The sequence below is a fragment of the Bombina bombina genome, chromosome 4 (genome assembly GCF_027579735.1).
Source record: "Bombina bombina isolate aBomBom1 chromosome 4, aBomBom1.pri, whole genome shotgun sequence".
NCBI lineage: Eukaryota > Metazoa > Chordata > Amphibia > Anura > Bombinatoridae > Bombina > Bombina bombina.
Window position 1 is genome coordinate 226,682,354 of NC_069502.1, and position 14,425 is coordinate 226,696,778.

General features: G+C 35.7%; 1 protein-coding gene across 1 annotated transcript in view; it reads left to right on the forward strand.

Annotated features, from left to right (window-relative positions):
• LOC128656103 (serotransferrin-B) overlaps positions 1–12,129 on the forward strand; it is a 52,535-nt gene extending 40,406 nt beyond the window's left edge. The window contains exons 13-17 of the mRNA XM_053709800.1: positions 521–650; positions 1,030–1,094; positions 8,070–8,254; positions 9,409–9,601; positions 11,966–12,129. Coding sequence (XP_053565775.1) covers positions 521–650; positions 1,030–1,094; positions 8,070–8,254; positions 9,409–9,601; positions 11,966–12,000 — 608 coding nt within the window. The 3' untranslated portion in view covers positions 12,001–12,129. The remainder of the gene's footprint in view (positions 1–520; positions 651–1,029; positions 1,095–8,069; positions 8,255–9,408; positions 9,602–11,965) is intronic.
• Positions 12,130–14,425: the final 2,296 nt, after the last annotated feature.

Here is a 14,425-nt window from a genome sequence, read left to right on the forward strand (position 1 = left end):
GATAGTATCCAGGAAATGTTGGGAACACAATATTGTCCTTTTTTTCTGTCTAAATAGGAACTTGACTTCATGTCCCAAACTAAAGTTAATCAATTACTGATTATTAGATTCTTCCTTGGAAGGATTTAAGGAAAGTACCATAGGGCATGTTTTTCATTCCGATTTCATTCAGATTTTCTCAAATGGTGATAATTATTTTATAAAACAGTGATTTCCATTATGTATCACAAAATGTTATATTTTGTAACAATAAAATATGTCATCTCAGGAAGAATAAATAAGAATGAAGAGAAAGACAATGAGGAAATTGAATAAAATATAAACTACTACTAGATGAAGACAGTGTCCCAACTGAAAATTGCCAATTTTATCTTCCTAGGGAAAACAGCAAAAACACACACAGTTTTACATTTTGTCTTTTGTGTATTATTTTAGCCATAAGTGTTGTTATTTGGCTAAAGCATGGTCATTTTTTTTTAACTGTTATTTTTCCTGATGATATATTTCTATTTCGTGGCAGGTGAATTCTTTAGCCAGAGCTGTGCTCCTGGATCCGATGTTAATTCAAACTTGTGCAAATTATGCATTGGAAATCCAAAATGTGCTCCGAATGCGAAAGAGCTATTATATGGATACTCAGGAGCCCTCAGGTGATATACACTAATGTGAACTTTTACTATTGTTGTATACTCACAAGGGGTGTTAAATATTTAAATATAGTTTCCGTCTAATCACCTATTCTTGTCATCACCATGTAAGATAAAAGACGTATTCTTTAAGAAAAAATAGATTCATTCAGTTTATGTTTCCCTAACTAATAAGATCATTAAACTATTTTCAAGAAACCAGATCCCCTTTCTCTCCAAAACTATACAATTTATTCCCACACCCTATAATTTCTACCAAAGAAAAGAATAGTAGCTTTTTATATTCTCAAAAAAAGTTTACATTTATTTTTAAAACTCTTACCAATCACTCTGTCATGAACTTTTTGAAACAAATGACATAATACCTCCTATATGGTTTTAGGTGCCTAGCGGGAGAAGGAGATGTTGCTTTTGTGAAGCATACAACAGTGCTTGAGAATACAGATGGTAAGCACTTAACTTTACCTATAAACAAAATGGAAATAAAGAGGTAAGAGAGAGAGAGATAATTATTGTCCTGTGGTCCTATAAAAAAAAAAGACCAGAGTTGTGTGAGGGACAACAATTTTACTCTTAGATGACCTCATCACATATTCACATTGTAAAAACTTGATATAACAAATATTTTACATTACCAAAAGACAAACAAAATAATTCTTGTTCATTAAAATATAACTTTTAATTAATTTAGTTAAAATCTATATTTACAAAATTGCTTGTGGTCATGGATTGTTCACTAGCAGTAGCATTAAAAACACCTAAACTGAAATGGTTACTGCATCACCAAGTTAATACTTATCTCAAATATGGGTCCTATTAATTGTTATAGAAGTGAAATTAAAATATATACTTATTATTCCAAAATCTTGAACTTATCATTTTTCTTTGTTCTATTGATATATTTATTTGAAAAGGCTGGGATGTAAGCTTAGGAGCCAGCCCATTTTTGGTTCAGCACCCAGGATAGCGCTTGCTGATTGGTGGCTACATTTAGCCACCAATCAGCAAGCGCTACGCATGTGATGAACCAAAATGGCTGGCTCTAAGCTTAGATTCCTGCTTTTTAAATAAAGATAGCAAGATAAATAAACATTGATAATAGGAGTAAATTAGAAAGTTGCCTAAAATTGCATTCTCTATGTGAATCATGAAAGAAAAAAATTGGGTTTAGTATCCCTTTAAAGCATTTAACAGTGATGCACAAGAACAAACTATACAACTTGGCCTAACTAAGACATAACATAAGAATAATATAATAAATATAGAATATATAGAATGTTAGCTTGAGAACATTTAGAAACAGACACCCATATATCTGTTGATAATGGAATACTTCAGGATCAGTGCTGCAGTCTGTTTTGTTTAATATAGTTAGCAATAATCATTCTTAATGCTTTTGTTAACTATTCTTACTATAAAATCAACTGACATTTCTCAAGGAGAAATAACTCAAATAAGTAGGAATAATTCTAAATGCTACCTTGTAGGAAAGAGGTTTGAGAACTATAATTTCAGAACATTTAAAGATTAGCAGGCCCATTTATCAAGCTCCGTACGGAGCTTGAAGGGCTGTGTTTCTGGCGAGTCTTCAGACTCGCCAGAAACACAACTTATGAAGCAGCGGTCTAAAGACCGCTGCTCCATAACCCTGTCCGCCTGCTCTGAACAGGCGGACAGGAATCGCCGGACATCAACCCGATCGAATACGATTGGGTTGATTGACAGCTCCCTGCTGGCGGCCGATTGGCCGTGAGTCAGCAGGGGGCGGCGTTGCACCAGCAGCTCTTGTGAGCTGCTGGTGCAATGTTAAATGCGGAGAGCGTATTGCTCTCCGCATTTAGCGAGGTCTTGCGGACCTGATCCGCAGTGTCGGATCAGGTCCGCAAGCCCTTTGATAAATGGGCCTGTCTGAAGGGCAATGTAGCAATGCAACAAATATAGCCAGCAAGATGATTAACTGTATTCAAAGGGATGTGAACTTAGAGTATTTTGGTAGTTTATTATTATTATTATTATTATTATTATTATTATCATATATTTGTAGAGCGCACTGCCAACACAATACAGGTAGCCCTCAGTTTACGCCAGGGTTAGGTTCCAGGAGGAATGGTTGTAAATCGAAACCGTTGTAAATTGAAAACGAGTTTATAATGTAAGTCAATGGGAAGTGAGGGTGTTAGGGTTCCAGGCCCCTCTCAAAATTGTCATAAGTAACAACTAATACATTATTTTTAAAGCTTTGAAATGAAGACTTTAAATGCTAAACAGCATTATAAACCTAATAATATAGATTGTATCATCATCAAACTAAGTTTAATGAACTAAACATTTGCTAACAGCACCTATTTAAATAATCACACAACAGACTGCATCATCATCAAACTAAGTTTAATAAACAAAAATGTTTATTCTATGCATTTCAATCTGCAGTGATTAATAAGCAGTTAGACGCCCTCACCTCAAGCAGCTGGACAGGAAGATAATAAGGAAGTGGCTGCTAAAACTTGTTGCTCGATAGCTAATGTCTGCTCTGTGTACACAGATCAATTTCAGGCTGTAAAAGAGACAGTCTACACCAGAATTTTTATTGTTTTAAAAGATAGATAATCCCTTTATTACCCACTCCCCAGTTTTGCATAACCACCCCATTTATATTAATATATGTTTAACCTCTGTGATTACCTTTATATCTAAGCCTCCTTAACTCAGTGCTTTTGACAGACATGCAGTTTAGCCAATCAGTGCAGACTCCTAAATAACTCCACGGGAGTGAGCACAATGCTATCTATACGACACACATGAACTAGTACTGTCTAACTGTGAAGAGGTGGTTTTCAACTGTTTAGAAATCAGTTTGAGCCAAGCTAGATTTAGCTTTTCAAAAATTCCACCAAGGGAACAAAGCAAATTTAATGATAAAAGTCAATTGGAAAGTTGTTTAAAATTTCATGCCCTATCTGAGTCATGAAAGTTTAATTTTGACTAGACTGTCCCTTTAAGTTGCATAACTTTGCTGCAAAACAAGCAGACAGCTCCACCTACTGGTAATTTTAATTAGTGCACATTGCTTTCCAAAGCTTTTCAATAGCAGTCACAAGGTTGTGACTCAAGGTTGTTATTCTGAAACGGCGCAAATTGAACCGGCGTAAACCGAGGGCCACCTGTATATCCAGATGGATTTCAGTCAATTATAATCAAATCCAAGGAGTTTCACTAAAATAGTATGTGGTTTAAAAATGTAATGACACAAACTTGAGATTGGGGGTCCTTACAATTGCATTAACTCTTAAACACACAACAAATAGGAGCCTATTAACCCTTGTTTGAAGGAGAGTAATTTCTTATTTTAAAATTTATTTGAAGGAGCTCTATAAGATCCCCACTTCCAGCCAGGACATTATATGACCACCAATTCAAAGAAAGCCCTCCCATTTTTAATGTTACAGTCAGCTTATGTTCCACCTAGGATTTAATCACTATGTGAACATTTGGCTGCAGAGGAGTGTTTTATGTGAAGAGGAGGGAGATTACTGAAGAATTGCTGTCATCACTTTGCAATACTTATTTTGAATGAGTGGTGACACCCCCCTAATTTTTAAAGGGACAGTCTACACCAGAATTAGTATTGTTTAAAAAGATGGATAATCCCATTATTACCTATTCCCCAGTTTTGCATAACCAACACTGTTATATAAATATACTTTTTACCTCTGTAATTACCTTGTATCTAAGCCTCTGCAAACTGCCCCCTTATTTCAGTTCTTTTGACAGACTTGCATTTTAGTCAATCAGTGCTGACTCCTAGGTAACTCGACGTGCATGAGCGCAATGTTATCTATATGACACACATGAACTTATCTTTATGGAAAATGTAGAAGCACCTGTCAGTTAACACCTTGTATGTGTATCTTGCAGCCAGAGTTCAATTAACACACATACTCCCACTCTGAATCGGGTCCCTTATATCACAGTTCATCTCAGGTATAGGCTTCAAATGGGGGCTTAAATTACTCACGGTCACAGTCTTCTGTGTGGAATACACCTTAAATCTCGCCGTTTCATGTGTTTCTTATTTGCTGCCTTTCCATGAGGTCTTGCTTCTCTGCTGGTTTCACAATCTTCGGCTTCCTTTGCTCCCCTTGGCCCACCTCGTCCTTCAGCGTGTGATGTCACAGGGGACTCCGCTGTCTGTAAAAGTGGGAGTGGTGGCGGCTGCGAGAGTAGTAGGGGTCGGTTTAATGCCGGAGTGCTAACACTAGATATCCACTGGATCGTAGTAGCTCAAAGAAAAAAAGGAGCACCTCCAGCAGATTAAAAATGCTTTATTAAAGACAACAGGTATAAAAGTGGTAAATTCACCATCCAAAGGTCAGAAGGTTGGGAGGGGAATCTAGGACCCACTGACTGGCCGTAATCGTAGTACTGTCCTTGCGGCCATCTTGGCCTTTTATACACGTAAAAACATCTTAATTGGTTAAAAAACTAACCTTCGATTAACCCTTTCAACCTTCTGTATTTTGACAATCATACTCCATGCACTGTGTAAGCGCCTATGATTTAGAACTGTTACAAATGTTTAAAACAATTGAAAGAAAACAAAACAATTGTTTATATTAAACAATGCATATACTTATTTACATATAGACCTATTGACATATTAGACCTTTTTAAATTATCTGAGATTATCGGCAGTGGAATTTATTTATATATTCCCAAAGCCATACTTTTTGACTTTTTGGAAAGGCAATATTAGAAAAAGCAATAATGGGTACACTACCAAAAGAATTCTAAGAGAAGATTCTTTATAGAGGTAATTATTTACTGTGATCTATTAAAATGGGCTGTTTTGCATGTGTAGCATGTGTAGAGATTCTACCCTAATCAGAATCAAAGCAAAGGGTGTACTGAACACACAGACCTGAGACGAGACATAGATATTTATTTACTGTCTCATCTAGGCACCTACTGCCAAAAATGTATAACATCATATTCCGAGTTAAAGCCATGAGGTACCCTTGTTCTCAGTCTGCGTATCCAGAACACCTCTCTTTTGCACAGCAAATTCTCTCTATCTCCCCCTCTAGGTTTAATCCTGATTATTTCAATAACAGTCCACCTTAGAGAGTTGCTCTCCTTATTGTGAGTATTTTTAAAGTGTTGTACCAAGGAAGTAGTGAGTTTTCCTGCTTTTATATCTGAGAGACGTTCTCGAATCCGTGTTCTCACCTCTCTTGTGGTGAGAACCACGTATTGCATTTCACAATCTATACAAGTGAGTAGGTAAATTGCATATGTGGACCTGCAATTGGAGCATACCATATGTTGAAATCTCTTACCTGTTGAACTGCTTCTGAACCCCTCACCTCTGTCAAGAAAATCACTGGCTTTGCATTGATGGTTACTGCATCTATAGGTGCCTTTGTGTTTCAATTGAGTTGGGGAAATGATATTTCCTATGGACAGGCCCTTTCTAAATGTGTACCTACATCCTTTAGAGACAGTATCCTTAAGCCCATCATCTTCTTTTAGCATTGGCATGATTTATGGATAATATTGCACACCTGATGATCATTTCCCCCACTCAATTCAAATCAAAGGAATTTGCTGTGCAAAAGAGAGGTGTTCTGGATACGCAGACTGAGAACAAGGGTACCTCATGGCTTTAACTCGGAATATGATGTTATACATTTTTGGCAGTAGGTGCCTAGATGAGACAGTAAATAAATATGTATGTCTCGTCTCAGGTCTGGGTGTTCAGTACACCCTTTGCTTTGATTCTGATGAGGGTAGAATCTTTACACATGCAAAAACAGCCCATTTTAATAGATCACAGTAAATAATTACCTCTATAAAGAATCTTCTCTTAGAATTCTTTTGGTAGTGTACCCATTATTGCTTTTTCTAATATTGCCTTTCCAAAAAGTCAAAAAGTATGGCTTTGGGAATATATAAATAAATTCCACTGCCGATAATCTCAGATAATTTAAAAAGGTCTAATATGTCAATAGGTCTATATGTAAATAAGTATATGCATTGTTTAATATAAACAATTGTTTTGTTTTCTTTCAATTGTTTTAAACATTTGTAACAGTTCTATAACATAGGCGCTTATACAGTGCATGGAGTATGATGATTGTCAAAATATAGAAGGTTGAAAGGGTTAATCGAAGGTTAGTTTTTTTAACCAATTAAGATGTTTTTACGTGTATAAAAGGCCAAGATGGCAGCAAGGACAGTACTACGATTACGGCTGACCAGCCGAAACGCGTCAGTGGGTCTTAGATTCCCCTCCTAACCTTCCAACCTTTAGATGGTGAATTTACCACTTTTATACCTGTTGTCTTTAATAAAGCATTTTTAATCTGCCGGAGGTGCTCCTTTTCTTCTTTGAACACATGAACCAATGCCCTCTAGTGGTGAAACAATTTCAAAATGCATTCATATAAGAGGCGACCTTCAAGGTCTAAGAAATTAGCACATGAACCTCCTAGGCTTGGCTTTCAACTAAGAATACCAGGAGAACAAAGCAAAATTGGTGATCAAAGTAAATTGGAAAATTGTTTAAAATGACATGCCCTATCTGAATCATGAACGTTTATTTTGGACTAGACTGTCCCTTCAAGTGATCATCTACACCACTAAACCTCACAGTGGTTCTTTACAAGAGGGAATGGAACATTTTTAGAGCCCTTACTTTTCAATAAGTTGTTCCATGCCCTTCTTATTGGTTGGTGTTTGAAATAAAAATGGAAATTGTCTACTTAATGAATTTACTGTATTGAGGTAGATGGACTCAAAACCTTAATCACTATAGACAGTATCAAAACACATGCACACACACCTCTTTTATGAAAATGGGCTAATCGTAACTGTTAGCATTGAAGGAAAAATAAACAGAAAGAAAGTAAACTAAACCTGTTTGGATGAAACTCATAAATAGGTGGATAACATAGCGAGTGGATAACATATTGTTATTATACATACATACACAATACATTCTTTCAAGAATATTTTTTATATGAAGGAAATGCATGTTGACAAAAGCTCCTTGTTTAAGGCTGGAGGAAAGTTAATTTCATCTTCAACACTGAAAAAAATGTTTTTTTTCACAATATAATAGCAAACAAGCTGTGGCATATTCTCTGGAGGTAGCAACTGCAGATTAAATAGATCATTTAAACAAGGGTTGGATATTTATTTTAGTTAAAAATAGTTTATTTGGTGAATAATTACAACCAATTGTTTTATTATATAGTGGATGGTCTATGATGGATGAACTTTATGTGAAATGGTTAACTATATGTTTCATGACTCATCTAGATGAGCACTACTCTTATTTCACTCCATACTTACCTAGTCCTTCCTACAGTAGTTTACAGATTTATTGTATTCTAAATGCCTCAATCTATTTCTTCTTTCCAGGTGCTAACAAGGCTGACTGGGCAAAAAATCTAAAATCAGAGGATTTTGTGCTTTTGTGTCCTAATGGCAACCGTATGCCTGTTGATAAATATAAAGAATGCCATCTTGCTAAGGTTCCTGCTCATGCCATTGTGACTCGACCGGAAAAGAGGAAGGAAGTTGCAAAAATCCTTGTCGATCAGCAGGTGACAGACCACTTAGAGCGTAACAGACTTGAGATCATTTTGTGCAGAGAACTTTTCCATCCTTCTTCAGTTTTATTCTCAAAATTAAATATAACCAAAGTTCATTATGTGATATTACAGTTATCAAAATTGTCCCATATTTACCAAACTCAAAGATGCGAAAAGAGAAGCTTATTCACTAATTTTATGCTCTCTACATACACTAAAAGAATTAATAAAAATAGACTGTTACTGAAATGTGTGAGATGCCTAATTGCATCGCTCTATTACATCTATTAAACTAAAAGGACATGAAAGTAAAAAATAAACAAAATGAGGAAAGGGGAGATATCCCACTGCCACATTTTCCTGCTTAGGATAGCAGATAATTTAATGAATAATAGATACATTTTCATATTGTTTGTCACATAATGTGTAATTTTAGTTAATAATAATTGTTTCAAATGTATAATTTTCAAGAGTATACCTAAGTGAGGGTGCTCAGGCATAATCAACTTTTACATAATAAAAGGAAAATGCAATAGAACATATTCTGAATTATAAATGAGAAGTAGCTTTTTTCTGACAAATGTAAAAATTTACTATCATTTGCCCGCACCCTGTATCATGTGACAGTCATCAGCCAACCACAGACTCATCAGTGATAAGGGATTATAAATATATATATATATATATATATATATATATATATACTGTATATATATATATATATATATATATACAGTATATATATATGTTATATATATATATATATATATATATATATAAATCATAATAATACGTACACACTGTGAACTCTTGCCCATGCTCAGCAGGAACTTGTGCCTCAGAAAGTGTACATATGAAAAATATGTGCACAATTTAATAATGGAAGTAAATTGGAAAGCCTCTTAAAACTGCATGCTCTATCTGAGTCACGAAGCTTTAATGTTGACTTAAGTGTCCCTTTAATATCTGGTCTGGATCCCTAAACAGTGTCACATCATATATCCCAGGTATTGTTGCTTCTCACAGCATTGTATCTATGAGTAGGGCCCTGCCACATATACTATGCGAGCGAGAGAAGTTCATTTCTGAGTTAAGTATTATTTAAAATATTTCCTAAAATATTTAATCATCCGGCACTGACACACACTTTCCTCTTTGTTTTGCAGTCATTGTTTGGAAGGCAAGGATCTGAAAGAGATATGTACAATATCTTTGACAATTCACGAGGCAAGGACCTCCTCTTTAAGGACTCCACACAATGCTTGCTGCCTATCATTGAGGGCACTACAATGGAACAATTTCTTGGAGAAGAATACGTTTCTGCAGTGGCTGGTGTTAATAAATGTTCTACAAAATCAGGTAACTTTTTCATGTGTTTGTTGAATATATGTTGAATATATGGGCTAAACTTCTTTTGTTTCTCTTTCTCTATAAACAGCTGACTTTTATATCTCAGCCACCCATACTGTTTACTTAGATAACAGATTAGCTTTGTTGTGTCTTAATGGTTACATGATCATCATAGTGATGTCTCTCATAAGTGGCATTTTCAGTAACTGTTGGTGTACACTAGATATATTAAAGCGACATTAGAGTGATTCAATGACATGCTATCATTCGTTAGATGATGTTATTTTATCACTAAAAATGCAGCAGATCTATGGGCCACATTTATCAAGGCATAAACTTATGATCCACATGTATTTTCACTTCAAAGTCTGCTTATAGAATTTATCAATGTACCAACTCTATTAAAATTAATGGATTGTACCTTCAATCACCATTTGTATAAAATTGTTCACAGCTTATTCTTGTGCAGATGTTTTTAAAATAAATATGGTGGCTGACTCAACTTCCACGTCTAGCGAGTCATAGTGGACAGGTGCGCTTATAGAGAAGTGAACAGATTGACACCTTGATAAATAGGGCCCAATGTGTTTAAAGGGACAATAAACTGCCGTGCACAACTACAATATAATTGTAACTACTCACTGTGGTATTACATTTCATCCTGTTCCTTCAGCTCTTTCAAAACAGTTTCCTGTTTAAATAACTTAAAGGGACACTAAACGCAAGTTTTTTCTTTAATGATTCAGATAGAGCAATCAACTTTCTAATTTACTCCTATTATCAATTTCTCTTTGTTCTTTTGCTATCTTTATTTAAAAAGCAGGAATGTGATGCATAGGAGCCGGCCCATTTTTAGTTGAGAACCTGGGTTATGCTTGTTTATTGGAGGGTAAATATCAGCCTCCAATAAGCAAGAACTATCCATGGTGCTGAACTTAAAATGGGCTGGCTGCTAACATTAACATTCATGACTTTCAAATAAAGATAGCAGGAGAACGAAGAAAAATTTATAATGAGTAAATTAGAAAGTTGCTTAAAATTGCATGCTCTATCTGAATCATGAAAGAAAAAAATTGGGTTCAGTGTCCCTTTGAGGGTGGCTGCAGATAATAAAGCTCCTCCTCTTCATACTGGGCACCGCCATCTTGGAGCTCAAGTACTCTCATAGCCGGTGATAGAAGCAGTGCACGCTCACATATCAGTAATAATGCCCACGTTTTTTGTTTAGAGCTCTATCATTTGCTTGAAGTTAATGTGCATGATACATCATGTGAGCTTTACATTTTTTCATTTTTTACAATTTTACAGTTACACAAAATATATTTAAAAATAATTATATAGAGCAATGCAGCCACTGCAGAAATGTAAAGCTCTTTCTCTGTATCATGCATCTTAACCTGAAGCACTTTATACAGTTGTCAAAAAGTTGACAACCTCATTCATATTTAAATAGGGTTACTTGTCAGGTGTCCAATATTCAATAGGATAGTCCAGTATTTTAGCAGGAGGTCCAGTAAAATCTTCACAAAAATACTGGACACTTAAATATCCCATTTTTTCAGTTACTGACTTTTAGCTAAATGTAAAATAGCTCCTAAGCCTCCATGCATTAAAAATATGAAGCAGAAAAAAGTAAGAGGTAGACAAGGGGGTTAAATGACTACTGTTTACATGTGTTACTGGCAACCAGAGGTAAAATTATTCATTTGTTTGTTAATGGAAGCCAAGGGGTAAAATATGGATTAGCTGTAAATATACATGGTTGGATAAAGAGTGTGAGCTTTTGGGGGGCATTGTTTGACCCCCCATCTACCATTGTTCCCAGTCTTCTTGAGGGTGCCCAGTATTTTTGAGGAGGCCAGCTGCTAACCCTACTGATGTAACTGCACACTGCTTCTATCACAGTATGTGAGAGTAGCTGAGCTCCAAGATGGCAGCGCCCAGTATTGAGAGGCGGAGCTTCAGTATCTGGCACCTTTAAGCTATTAAAATAGTTTGAAAAGAGTTACAAGAACAGGATGAAATGCAATAATATAGTGAGTTGTTACTATTTACTTTTGCAGTTGTGCACATAAGTTTAATGTCAATTTAAGCCCCACAAAGGGAATAAACACATAGTTAAATGTCTGGGAGCCACAGCCCCCCCCCCCTCCTTTACTAGAGCTAGATTCAGAACAAACTAAAAGAATACTTTATATGCATTTTAATGGAACAAAAACATTTAACATGTACAATGTCCCTTTAATAAACTATAAACAAGAAGTTGAATACATCTTTAATATTATGAATAAGACATTGGAACTGTGTGTTTTTTTTATTTACCAATGAAAATGATATTTGCTTATTGTTGTCATGTTCTCTTACTCTCTACAGAGCTCCTTTCTGCCTGTACATTTCACAAGTGCTGAAGAGTTATGGTCAAGATGTAAAAAAAAAAACTTCCACAATCTTCTCCTGCTCAAGTGGTCCAGATAGCAATAATTTTATCTTACATCATAAGTTTTCTCTGTATTTTCAATAAATAGTTTATATCTGTTCCTCGCTGTTTATATGTATATTGCTTGTCTCCTTTAGATAATGCTACACAGCACACCATGAAACAATCAGAAGGACACAGTTTAGTCCTAGTTCTAACTAAAGACATCAGTTTCAATATCATTCAAAAACCAAGATATAAACCTTCCTTATACAGTATAGAGTTTGTTTAGGTCAATACATATATTGTGTTAGATTACAAGTGGAGCACAACCAATAGCTCAGGGTACCATATCTTGCACTCGGTTCTAGCACTAAGAATAATTCACAATCTTTTAGTACAAGATAATGTTTACAAATTTTAACCAAACGCATCTAATAGGGACTGTGAGCAGTGACCATATTTTTTTAATGATACAATTATACAGTGCTAACATAGATGTTCTATCTGGTTGGTAAAAGTAAAATGTGAAAATCTTTGTAAATATTTTTAAACTTTGTAGCCCCCAGCAAAGCCCCAGCTTTATTAAATCAAACATATGTTTCCTTGCCCTTTAATCGCTCTCCTATTCAGCTGTGCTCATTTCTTCCAGTTTCAGAAGGGAATGTTGGTTTGTTCTATGTCCTGCTTGCTCCCTGCTTGTGTCATTTTTGCGTATGTCCTGGCACATCGATCACAGTTGAGGTTGTAGTTAAAGGGTACCAGGTGGCAACTAAAACTGTTCCTCTCTGTGCTTAGGCTAAGCATAAACAGGCTAGTGCTCAAATGGAAGAGCCGCTGCTGATTGCAAACTGTCACTGGGGCCACTGTCAATACGATACATCACATGACAGCAGTTGAAAAGTGTAAATACATACAGTATTTTTAGTGTGTAAGGTGTTAAACATAGATCCGTGTAAAGTGATGTCAGCAAACTGGGTCCTGTCTGCGGATGCCCTTGTTCAGTAATTAAAGGGTCATGAAACCAAAAAATGTTCTTTCATGATTCAGAAAGAGCATACAATTTTACATAACTTTCTAATTTGCTTTGTTCTCTGGGTATCCTTCATTGAAAAGTATATCTAGCTATATGATTCGTGAAAGAAAAGTATTGTGTTTCATATCTCTTTAATGTACACGGTTACATAAACTGTCTTGCATACTCTGTATATGCAGGCATCATCATTTAAATAAACCATCTGAGAATATTACAAACTCTTTAAAGCTACTTTAGCCCCACACTTGGTCCAATTCTGTAATCATATTTCCAAGGACACAAAATTCACCCATAGAACTCCTTCACGTGAAAATAGTAGTTATCCCAAAACCAGGCAAAGATAAATCACTATGTAAAAACAATCAAGACATAAAAATTTTCAACAAAATTCTAGCAACCCGTTTAAAACACATATTACCCAAATTGATCCATTCGGACCAGGTGGGTTTTGTAAAACACAGAGAAGCTCCTTATAACATCAGATGCAGGGTTTCCCTGATAGACTATATGGACACAACAGGAACACCTTCTCTGATGCTTTCTCTGATGCTTTCCCTAGATGCAGAGAAGGCGTTTGACAGGGTGGATTGGAAATACATGTGGTCAGTACTAGAGGGAATGGGCTTTACAGGTGAATTCATTGCGGCACTCCCTAAAATATATTCTAGGCCAGTGGGTGAGGGTGATGGTTCACCAATCTTAAAGCTTCCCTATTGTGAATGGCACTAGGCAAGGTTGCCCACTTTCGCCACTATTATTTGCCATTTGTATAGAACCACTAGCTATTCAGATTAGACGGTCCCCAGACATTACAGGAATAAAATTAAAGGGCGAGGAATATAAAATAGCTTTATTTGCTGATGACGTGTTGCTGTCATTAACTAAACCCCTGATATATTTGCCTAATCTATACTCATATCATTACACGATTCTCCTCCATATCAGGTTATAAGGTCAATATTGACAAATGTGAGGCAATGGCAATTAAATTACGAGATCACACCAGGAAGAGTCAAAAAACATATAACATATCTTGGAATCAACCTAACCTAACCAAACATTCTTCAGATTTATATAGGGCCAATTATCCCCCACTATTTAAAACTATTAGGCAAGATCTGCTAAAATCGGGACAATATCGCTTCTCATGGTTTGGCGCAAACAAACGATTAAAATGATGATTTTACCCAAGATTCTTTACCTGTTCCGTGCTCTACCAATAAAGGTCCCTTTCCGGAGAGCTAGAGGAGGCACAATAGACAATTAACAAATTCTTGAGTAAAAATAAAAAAATCAAGAATATCCCATAGCATTCTTACTAAGCACAGGCAACTAGGTGGACTGGGAGTACCGGACATAAAAGATTACTACCAAGCTACTA